Below are 11,520 nucleotides of genomic sequence, written 5' to 3' on the forward strand. Positions count from 1 at the left end.
TGTGTGTGTGTGTGTGTGTGTGTGTGTGTGTGTGTGTGTGTGTGTGTTTGTAGGCGTTGGATTGGATCCAAGAGACGGGTGAAGTTTACCTGGCCACACACACGTCACCTGGTGAAAGCAGCGAGGAAACGCAGCAGCTCCTCAACGACTACCGTCACTTCAGACTCACTGCCAAGGTACACTGTGTGTGTGTGTGTGTGTGTGTGTGTGTGTGTGTGTGTGTGTGTGTGTGTGTGTGTCAGAGGATCAGCTGCTGGCAGTTTTATTGAGCCTCAAAGGAACCTCTGAGAACATCAACCCAGTAAATGTGATGTGTAAAAGCTGGATCTCTTTGTGCATATTTAGACTCATTATAACGAACACTGTACACTCCTGTACGTTGAGATGTATACCTGAGGAGCTTTGCACTCTAAGGGCCGAATCTACCTTTTTATTTTCTTCTTTTCATTTTCTCAATGAAAACAATTACAAAAATCCGGTAAAACGTACTCTGTCTGAGGGGATAATATTTAATTAAATCCAATATGTATTATAAGTACGAGATATACAGGTAATGATATTTGTTAGGAATAGCAACATTAGCGAGATCACAGATGTATAGATCGATGTACTCTATTCACGCAGGGACACAGAACATCAGCGACTCCTCCAGCATGTCATATCTGTGTGTGTTTACTTCCCGCAGCAAACCAAGGAGAAGGTGAAGCTGCTGATCCAGTTGGCGGACAACCTGGTGGAGAAAGGCCACGCCCACGTGTCGGAGCTGAAGCGCTGGGTCAGCACGGTGGACCGCAGGTACCGCGACTTCTCGCTACGCATGGGCAAATACCAGGAGAGCCTGGAGAGGAGCCTGGGGGTCAGCTCTGAGGTGAGACCACACAATCGGAACCGCAGTCGGTCATTTTAATCCTGTTCTTGTTTGTCCGATTATTGACAACAATCCACTTGGTGTTCCTCCATGCAGGACAATAAAGACCTGGAGCTGGACATCATCCCCGCCAGCCTAACGGACGACCCCGAGGTCAAACTGCGTGACCCCAACCCCGAGGTCAACGAGGAAAAGAGGAAGTCTGCCAGGAAGAAAGAGTGAGTGAGAGAGAGAGAGAGAGAGAGAGAGTGAGAGACCTCGAAGCGCTTTACACTACATGCTAACATTCACACAAACACACACACACACCCACACACACCGATGGCTTCTGGAGCAATTTAGGGTTCAGCATCTTGCCCAACACGTCACACGCAGACTTTAGGAGCCGGGGATCAAACTGCCGATCTTCCGAATAGCGGACGACCCTCTCTAACTCCTCAGCCAAAAACAATACATCGCCTTGCTTTCAGTATTGCAGTATATTGAATGGTAACCCCTGTATCATGATGCGTATCGTATCAATAGATTCTTACCAATACGTACGCAGCCCTCACGCAGTCATTCAACTCAACCAGTTTTCTAAATCTGTCCTGATAACGGGGATCATCTGCGTCTTGTAGCCTTCCCCGAAGTTCGGTGCCTGGTTGCGTAGATCCATGAGGCTGAAGGTTGGCCTTACATTTTTATCCAAGGAATCCTCAGACATCAAAAAGGTTCATGTGGTCACGGAAGAACCAGACACGAAACAGAACCGCTCGTATAACTCATGCCATCTGATCTCGTCTTTGGGAGTCTGAACTTTTTCTCCTCGTGTCAGGTTTATCATGGCAGAGCTGCTGCAGACAGAGAAGACCTACGTCAAAGACCTCCAGGAGTGTCTGGAGGTAGGAAAACCTGCTCAGCTTGTCCCATTTTGTTTTGAAACAACAAATATTTTCCTGTCTGCCTGCCTGACCCGTCTGTCTGTCTGTCTGTCTGTCTGTCTGTCTGTGTGTCAGACCTACCTGTTGGAGATGACCAGCGGTGTGGAAGAGATTCCTCCAGGCATCGCCAACAAGGAGCTCATCATCTTCGGCAACATGCAGGATATCTGGGACTTCCACCACAAGTGAGAGATTGTTTCTTTGAGTCTTGAGTCCAGTTTTTGTTTCCAGAAACGTTAGACCTTTTTCTGGAACATATGTGGGAATTTCCTAGCAACAAGCACACGGCACAGCAACAACCATTTTAGCTCTAAGCTCGTAAGTGTGAAAGTTTAAGAATGTGGGAAAAATTTCTTTTTTTTTAAACACTTTTATTTTGAAGCAGGATAATCAGGAAATGTTTGTTTTTCATCTGCAGCGACTTATAAAAAACTATATAAAAGAATAAGTGCACTTCTTGATTTATTTGCTGTGTGCTTTGGTGTTTCTGTTTCTAGTATTTTCCTGAAGGAGCTGGTGAACTACGAGCAGCTTCCAGAGGATGTCGGTCATTGCTTCGTCACCTGGGTGAGAGGCGGACATTTATTCCAGATGTTGTCAGAAGAGTGACTTCCGTTCTCTGTCCAAATAAGAAGCGTGGGCTTGAAAAGAGCACAACAAAATGATCATGTATCATTGTAAACACCTTCTCCTCTCCTGTTCCGCAGGCTGATAAGTTCCACATTTATGTGAATTACTGTAAGAACAAACCAGACTCCAGTCAGCTGATCCTGGAGCATGCCGGCACCTTCTTCGACGTGAGTAAACCGTTCATCCTTCTGCCACAGATCCGTTCACATCATTACGTAAACAATACTACGACAAACCTTCTATCTATTCATTGCAAAAACAGCTAATTTAAAATAAAAATGTCTCATGAAACCGCCTCTGTCTGAGAAAACGGACTCATTCTGAAATCAGTATTTTTCAACCTGGGCCATTTTTTGTGGGGTTCCTTCCTTGATGTTGTCAGACACTTATAACAACAATCTGAGCCTTATAGCGGCAAACACAAGCGCTTTTAGTGGACGTACATTGACAGTGAGGTGTTGCCCAGCGCGATTACATTACAGCCTGTTTGCCATCTGCAGAGTTCTCCCTCAATACTGGATCAATTTTAAAAAAAAAAACATGGGGAAATAAGTTAAAAAACACCAAAGTAACCTTTTAAATCCTCTAAATGAAAGTACTTCCCTCCTGCAGCTGGACGTGCTGATGATTATGTTATTGCCCTGTTCCATCAGCAGGTGGTGCTGTTTGGTCATTAAACTAAAGTTTAGATCCCCACCAGCTGCAGCGTGCTGAATTGACCATTTAACATGTATATGACATTTGCATTTTATTTATTTTTTTATGTCGCTACAGCATTTGCTGTAATGTTGTCTCTGTGTGTTTTAAACAGGACATTCAGCAGAGACGTGGACTGGCTAACTCCATCTCCTCCTACCTCATCAAACCGGTCCAGAGGATCACCAAGTACCAACTACTGCTGAAGGTAGACACACACACACACACACACACACACACACACACACACACACACACACCAAGAAGAAGAGCCAAGGGAGAGTCAGGAAGCAACCAGGGCTCATGGGATATGTAGTCTAAATGTGGAGACAGACCACACGAATGATGTTGTAAGTAAGTGATGTTTTCCTGCTCTGCTGATATCCTCTCGTGTCCCTCTGCAGGAGCTGCTGTCATGTTGTGAGGAGGGTAAAGGGGAGATTAAAGACGGTTTGGATGTGATGCTCAGTGTTCCTAAGAGAGCTAATGATGCCATGCACCTCGCCATGTTGGAGGGTAAGATACTGTCCCTACTGCTGTATGATTATGCTAAAGTTGTCAACATTACTTATTGTCTTACTATAGTTGATGATTTGTCTGAATAAGGATTTCTTAACTCTTAAAGTGTTTTTCTTTATTTTTTATTTAATCAATATCTTTTTTTTTAATCCATTTTAATTATTTCCCAAAATACATCATGAGTTTGTTTTATTTCCTATCCCACCTAATGACTTTGAGCAGCTTTATTGATATTAAAGGAGACATATCATGCTGATTTTCAGGTTCATTATTGTATTTTGGGTTCCTACTAGAACATGTTAACATGCTTTATTGAACACATAATGTGTTCAAAAAACACATTATTTTTCTCATACTGTCTGTCTGAATATACCTGTTAGCCCTCTGTCTGAAACGCTCCATTTTAGTGCCTGTCTCTTTAAGACCCCTTCCCAAAATATCCCAGTCTGCTCTGATTGGTTTGCAGGAAAAATGATGGAGTACTCTGGCCGGTATATTCTAATGAGCCCTGCATGTGACGTAGGAAAGGTAGTTTTTCATGGTTGTTCCCCTTTAAGTCTCGGTCCTCCTCCTCCTCCTCAGGCTTTGAGGAAAACCTGGAGGTGCAGGGCGAGCTCATCCTGCAGGACAGTTTCCAGGTTTGGGATCCACGCTCGCTGATCAGGAAGGGGCGGGACCGACACCTCTTCCTGTTCGAGTTCTCCCTGGTCTTCAGCAAGGAGATCAAAGACTCGGCTGGCAGAACCAAATACCAGTACAAGAACAAACTACTGGTGTGTGTGTGTGTGTGTGTGTGTGTGTTTGCATGTGGGAAATAAATACTATGTTTTAATCAAACAGATGGTTGGCTTCCACTACCTCACATTTGTGATAATTGTGTATTTTTCCCTCCTCGCTGCCCTGCAGACGTCGGAGTTGGGAGTGACCGAGCACATTGAGGGTGATCCGTGTAAATTTGCTCTGTGGGCTGGAAGAACCCCCTCCTCTGATAATAAAACGGTGCTAAAGGCAAGTAAAACATTTTACTTAAATGCTGTTGTCTGATTAGATGTGTAAACAGTGGTTTGCTGTAATTAAAGATGTGCTACTGTGTTTTAATAACAGTTACTCTGTTGTTTCCCCTCCAGGCATCCAATATGGAAGCCAAACAGGAGTGGATTAAAAACATCAGGGAGGTGATCCAGGAGAGGATGACTCACATGAAGGGACCGCTGAAGGAGCCTCTTCATCTGCCGAAAACACCAGCACTGACCAAACCCAGGAATAACACGAAGAGGTAAACAAGGACACACGCGTCATTTACACTCATTATGAGAAAATGTGATTTTTTTTTTAGGTTCATAATCGGATCGTGATGAGAAATCTGGGCTAAATGAATACAGACAATACCCGGTTGAACACCATCGGTGAGGTGCGTCCGCAGTGGTGAGGAAAAGTTTCAGTCGGTTGCAATCTGCAACCTCCCCACCAGATGTTGACAAATCCTAGACACTGCACCTTTTAAAGGACATGGCCTACGTCATGACGGCGTTAATTATTAGTGGTACATTCACTTTCATTAGCCATGTAAACAGCTTAGTGGGAATATTGTCTTTTTGCAATAAGGGCATGAACCGGAATATTGTGTGCATGTAAACGTAGTCGCTGATTGAGTGAATTCAGGGTAATGTACAGCCAGGGGTTCCTGGGATTTGGGACTTTTCTACATCTACTGTTGCCACAACTAGAAACGGCATCACTGTAAACGGCGGCACTGCGGGAGGGAACCATATCACCGTGGTTAAAAATAAAAAGAGTCGGCTCAGCAGAATAAAATCTTTCTAAGATTTAAAAACAGCGTGAGCACGAGCGGTGATATTGTCCCATCAGAGGTGACGGTGTTGTTACATTCTCACACGGAAAGGGTTTGCCAGTGATTTGAACGAAGATGTTCTGATTGTGTGTGTGTGTGTGTGTGTGTGTGTGTGTGTGTGTCTAGGGAGGGAGGTGAAGACGGAGACAGTCAGGGAGACGGCAGCAGCCAACCGGACACCATCTCCATCGCATCCAGGACGTCCCAGAACACTGTAGACAGCGACAAGGTAGGAAACGCACACTTTGTATGTGTCGAAGGGAGGAAGAGGAGTTGAAGGCAGCTGTCCTTGATGAGCTGATGACCTACAGCTGTCTCAGCGCTACAGGGTCTCCCATGCAGCTACAAGGGGCCGAAGCAGGGGCTGTGCATTTGCCAGTGGCAGTAAGACATGCGTTTGTGCACATGTGCGTTCTCTTACACACGTTACATGCAGCACCATCAATGCGTTGAGCTTATCCTTAACGTCACATGAAGGTTAGGCTTAAGTGTGTGGTTGATGTGTGTGTGAGTGTGTGTACACGAGAAGAATCCAGCGATGTTACCTTGTGAACAGAGGAGCAGTCGGCGATGAAAAACCTCTTCAGGTTGTGTGCAGGCGTCTGTGCCGACGCCTCCTACCAACCGGCCTCTAACATCCAAGTAAGCCCATCTTTAAACTCACAATCAGTCAGAAGGCAAAGTGCAAAATGTGCACTCTAGACTGCACCTTGATTAAATCATTAAATGAAATATTAAAATACTTGAGGTTAAACTTGAGGCTAAAGTTGCTGAGCGGCAGGGTTTCCCCAGCCTTTGTCTGTCATGGCACTCGTCCTGTGTCTAAGACGTTCTTGGCGCTGCTTTACTGCTTTGTGATTCAGTACATGTGTTTGAAAGAAGCCACAGGAGCAACAGGCAAACCAATTATAACGGGGCAAACTTCATTGAATTTGGTAATTGGATGTTTGCTGAACTACAGAGTGACTCCTGGTGCTTTGTTTAAAGGTCTTCTGCCAAGTTTTGTCAGACCGGTTCATTTGCAACTAAACAACAAAACATCAAAATTCACAGGTTTTGAATAGAGTTTGGTGTAGCAGTTGTTTTGGTGGTCCTGCTTCCACACTGCTTGTTCTCCAATGTTACTACAGTACTTCCCTATTCCCAGTCGACACACACACACACACACACACACACACCCACACAGATGTCATTCATGGCCTCCCACTGTGGCGTTACACAGTGTGGCCTTTTTACCGAGCAACCCCACGCCTACGCACGACCCGGCCTCTAAATGTCAGCACCACACACACACACACACACACACACACACACACACACAGACTCTTCTTCACTCAATCAGAATGGCCAAAAAATGGTATCTCTAATACTAATAATCTCTAATGCACATAGAGCTTTCTTATACTATAACTTTTGTTTCACTGCATGTCCATGTTGCTCTCCACACCTCCTCCTGTCCAATGAAAACATCATAATGAATTTTTCCAGCCTTTTTTTTCTGTGGGTGTGTTGCTGTTCTCGTCCAGTTTATTGTTACTAGGATTCAGAAGACTCGAGCTGGCTATTTCTGGATCCTCCTCTTCTGTTTTTCCTGAAAAACATCAAAGAAAAAGAAAAGTTCCTACATTTTCTTTGGATACGTTTCATATTTCATATGCTGACACAGCAAAGCCCGACTTTCACTACGAGCTGTATTTCTTGGATGCAGTCGTTTTCAGTGATTTCCATTTATTACCGTTTATAATGTGCAAGCTCTTTTGTAATGTGACAAGGGAATAAGTACTTGGCGACATACAGGACAGTGCTGCTACTATACTACACTATAAACGGGGCTTTTTTGCCAGTAGTAAGAGTGCCAGTACTCCTCATCAAAGTGACGGGCGGTGGTGCCCCCTTCTTCTTGTTCTGTTCCCATGGCTCCTCAGGCCCTCCAGGGATTTATTATCATGAAGTCGACCAATTCCTTGTGTGTTTTGGAGTGAAGGCGAGTGGAGATAATGCTGTTTATTGAGTTATCTGATCGGGCGTGTTGAAAGCGGAGCTTTGTCGTTTTCCTAATACCAGATTAGTGCGTCAAACTAAACATGATGCAGGAGCAAAGCTGAACACCTGACAGGTGGAGCTTTTGCACTTTTTTTGTTTTTTTGTTTTGTTTCAAATGTAAAAAAATGACAACCCTGTGGGTGAATATCAGTGGTGCAGTGTCTGGGGATTAAACGCACCAGACATGTTCCAGTTGTGAAACGTTCACTGAGTCACAATCAACTGGGGGGGGAGTGTGTATGAGGAGGAACTCGGTGTACATGTGAGAGAGCCGAAACTGGAGGCAGTGCTTTCTGTCTCCGCCACTCTGGGAGAAACCCTCTCTCTGTTTGAGTTATAAAAAGTCATTTGATAGAAGGTATTAAAATGAATGTGTTTTAAAGGACCTGTACTACTATTGAACACACACTCACCATGAAGAAGAGGGAGATATAACTTCCATAATGAGATGATTTAGATGGATTGTTGGTACTCTAGATTGTCCGTACACAAGAACCTTACTCGTTCAAGGTGTGTAGTGTATTGATCAGTTGGACTACAATAATCACCTTTTTCTTCTCGTAGATTGTTTTTTTTCTGGCTGGAAACAAATTGTTGTCTTTCTAAGTTTGTGTTAAACCCAACAGGCTCTGGGTCGATATGTATTCACCGCTTACTCTTTCCTCCTCACCTCTCCTTTGTTCCATAAACGTCTTCGTACCTTGCTCTGTCTTGCCTCGCCCTCGTCCGTCACACTTCTCTAGATGCACACACCCGCAATTAGTTGCTCTCTTTATAATCCGACTCTTTTATTACTCAATTTTCACACATCTCTCTGTCTCTGTCTCGCTTTTTCCTGTCTGTCTCTCTCCCCCGCTCTCTGCCGCATACTATAATAACAGCCCAACATTGGCAGAGTCAGATGTTCCACTGTGTGTGTGTGTGTGTGTGTGTGCGTGTGTGCGTGTGTGTGCGTGTGTGTGTGTGTGCGTGTGTGTGTGTGTGTGTGTGGACAGGGTGGGAGCTACTGTTTCTGGTGGTTTGAGGAGTTTTTATATGACGAATGCCTCCTTTGAGTCCTTTCCCTCTATTTTTCTGTTTACCACTTGCCTTCCTTCTGTTTCTGTCAGCTGTTCTTCAACAGAAAAACACAATCTTGTTACCGTGCTCAAACAGTCCAGTCTTATTTTAGTTCAGACGTCCCTGTTGATGTTTGACATTTTAGCAGCACTTCCGACTGATTGATCTTTCTCGTGAAATGGTGAAAGGACAATTCTTTCCTCCTGTGGCAATCGTTACGCTGTTATAGTTATTATTGAGTTTCCTTTCCAGCGAAATGTTCTGAGTGAATTTAAATTCCCTCCGATAAACAGTTATGCAATGTCTAGGGCTTTTTTTTATTGTGGAAGGTAAGAACTGGAGGAGTGGATCTGGTGTGCACTGCCTTTGTCAATATTTAAAGGAGTAATAAAATTTGCAGGCTTAGTTCGGAATACTAAGCCTGGAATTACTTTTAAATTTCTGTTCTGCACAACATGACTGCTTGATGACTTTATTCGCAGTGGAAAAGCTAAAAAGAATCAACAAAAAATATTCATATTCATGTTCTGAATGAAAGTAGTCATGACAAAATAAGTTTGAAAAGATAATGTAACGTGTGGAAAAAGAACCTACACTTAGTTCCTACACTCATTGATGTAAAGACCATACATACCAGACATATTAAACCATATAGTCATGGTTTTATTTAAACCTAATGTTGGTTTACAGAGCAAAAATAACCAAAACGATATATTCTCACCAGAAAGACAGCACTGATAGTTTGTATAAAGTCGTAAAGCAACCTGTTTTTACATTGTCGTGTCACGTGACCTCTCGCGGTCATGTGAGTAATGAGTGCCCTCTCTGGAAGTAGCGAAGGGTTTTGCATACATAGTTTGTGACTTTGACATTAGAAACCATAATTTGTGACCTTTTCTTACCACCAAAAGTCCATGTTTTCTTTCTTCCATGAAGCCAACGTTCCTCAACTGAACCGGACCTTAACCCTGAGGGATGGCAGATCAGGGAACGTTTGTCATATGGTGATTTCAGCGGACAGCTGTACGCTAGTAAACATGATGTGAGGATATGAGGTCTGTGATGATTTGTTGAGTCTGTTCTGGAACGTCTTTTTTTTTTTTTTTTTTTTTTTTTAGCTCCGTGACGCCGTGTGGAATTCGGTCTTTCCTGTGACGTTTCTCGGTGCACTGACTCAGCTGTGGTCCAGTCTGTGGTCTCCATGTTATTTAAAGCGCCGTTCCAGCGGTTGACAGCTTGGCAGCCGTCGTGGCTCCACCACAGCCCCGTAGGTCAGAGGACAAACGCTGTTGTTTTTTTTTTAAGCCTCCACCTTCAGTTGGAGTAAAACTTTGTGTTTTTCTGTGAGCCAGAACCAATAAACCGAACTAGCACATGACTCCTGTAGGACTGAACGTGCATCACTCACGCCTGGGTTGAGTCGTTTTTGCTCAGAAGTTAAAAGCCCAACTGAAACGGATGATTAAGAAAAACAACATATTTTCTTGTGTAAGTTAATGTTGGTTGATGTTGGTTGATCCCCCACTTGAGTCCAGACTAAAATATCTCAAGAACCTTTGGATGATTAGCCATTCGATTTAATGCAGATATTCATGGTCCCCAAAGGATGAATCCTAACGAGATTGGCGATCACATGACTTTTCCTCGAGCGCCACCATGAGGTTGACATCTGAGTGAAATGTCTCCACAACTTTTGTATTAACCGCCATGGAATTTAGTACGAGTCGAACATGTTTTCCTCAGGAAGAACCCTTTTAAAGGTTAATGCTGCACGTCAGCATGTTGGCATCGTCATTGGGAGCGTGTTGGCACGCTCGCATTAGCTCAAAGCACTACAGCACCACAGAGCTTCTCGCTTGGCTGTGGACTCTAATGGCTGAATCCACAAAATGATTGCAAATGAGCCTCACTACAGTAACGGTCCAATTCCCAAAGTGCTAATTCCCAAAGTGCTATAACTGAAGCGCATTCAAAGGAGTGTCTGCTCAAACTCTTCATTTAATTCAAATGTTCCTCATTAAAGATCGTATCATTTCACCCTGCAGTTCAGAGGCACAATGAAAGGAGAGAGTTGAGTCCGACCCTGAACCCGGTCTATATGGCCCGAGCCCGAAGCGACTCGGCATGTTAGTCCTCTCATCCCTCGCAACCGGTGCAGAAAGCGCAATTTGCACTTGGGGCGAAACTTTACGCGCTGTTATATCATTAGCTCAATATCTTTGTTGAATCGGACCTTGAGACGCTGCAAATAGTGGTTGCAAATAATGTCTCTTCGTCATGTTCGAGTATAAGTCTTCAGGATCTGTAGCACCAAATTCCATTGGGTTGGATTGGCAGCACAAAGCTGAGAGATGAATATATCAAACCTAACTAACAAACTGTCTGCATGGTAAGAACAGGACATGCACATGACAATATGTTTTTGTCTTGTACTTAAACTGACCTCGTAATTAATAACAGCCGGACCACCATTTACAATTACAGCAAATCATTTCCTTCTGGTTTCACATGTTCTTAATATCGTATAGTGCGAGTACAGGACAACTTAATTTCCATTGTATTATACATGTGATATATTTGGCATCGCTGTCACATGAAAGTGTCTAAAAGCAGTTCTGCAGCTGGACACAGGCCAGATCAAAAGGTGAATCTCCCTTGTTTTTGTCCCAGTATGTATCGAATGAATGTATAGATGTGTGCAGAACACATGGAGAGACTCCGTACAGAGCAGATACAAATCTGTCTTTTGCTACGTTTCTCTTCTGTTGCCTCGATGTATTGATACTGTATTTGGCTTTTTGCTCACAAAGGTTTTATTGCACTTACAGTAACGAGTGTACAGTAGTTTAGGAAGCTCAGCCCCGACACAGAGAGCGGAGGAGGGTGTGTGTGTGTGTGTGTGTGTGTGTGTGTGTGTGTGTGTGTGTGTG

At 43.8% G+C, this 11,520-nt stretch overlaps 1 protein-coding gene across 1 annotated transcript in view; it reads left to right on the forward strand.

The window, feature by feature from the left end:
* The first annotated feature begins 721 nt into the window (after window positions 1–721).
* The window catches only part of kalrna (kalirin RhoGEF kinase a), a 53,007-nt gene continuing 42,208 nt past the window's right edge, over window positions 722–11,520 (forward strand). Inside the window, exons 1-12 of the mRNA XM_031873950.1 lie at window positions 722–868; window positions 965–1,086; window positions 1,686–1,752; window positions 1,867–1,976; window positions 2,289–2,358; window positions 2,499–2,588; window positions 3,233–3,325; window positions 3,522–3,633; window positions 4,219–4,409; window positions 4,543–4,644; window positions 4,764–4,912; window positions 5,615–5,717. Of these exons, the coding sequence (XP_031729810.1) occupies window positions 818–868; window positions 965–1,086; window positions 1,686–1,752; window positions 1,867–1,976; window positions 2,289–2,358; window positions 2,499–2,588; window positions 3,233–3,325; window positions 3,522–3,633; window positions 4,219–4,409; window positions 4,543–4,644; window positions 4,764–4,912; window positions 5,615–5,717 (1,260 nt within the window). The 5' untranslated portion in view covers window positions 722–817. The remainder of the gene's footprint in view (window positions 869–964; window positions 1,087–1,685; window positions 1,753–1,866; window positions 1,977–2,288; window positions 2,359–2,498; window positions 2,589–3,232; window positions 3,326–3,521; window positions 3,634–4,218; window positions 4,410–4,542; window positions 4,645–4,763; window positions 4,913–5,614; window positions 5,718–11,520) is intronic.

The sequence above is a fragment of the Anarrhichthys ocellatus genome, unplaced genomic scaffold, assembly GCF_004355925.1.
Source record: "Anarrhichthys ocellatus isolate YVR2014 unplaced genomic scaffold, GSC_Weel_1.0 scaffold77, whole genome shotgun sequence".
Lineage (NCBI taxonomy): Eukaryota > Metazoa > Chordata > Actinopteri > Perciformes > Anarhichadidae > Anarrhichthys > Anarrhichthys ocellatus.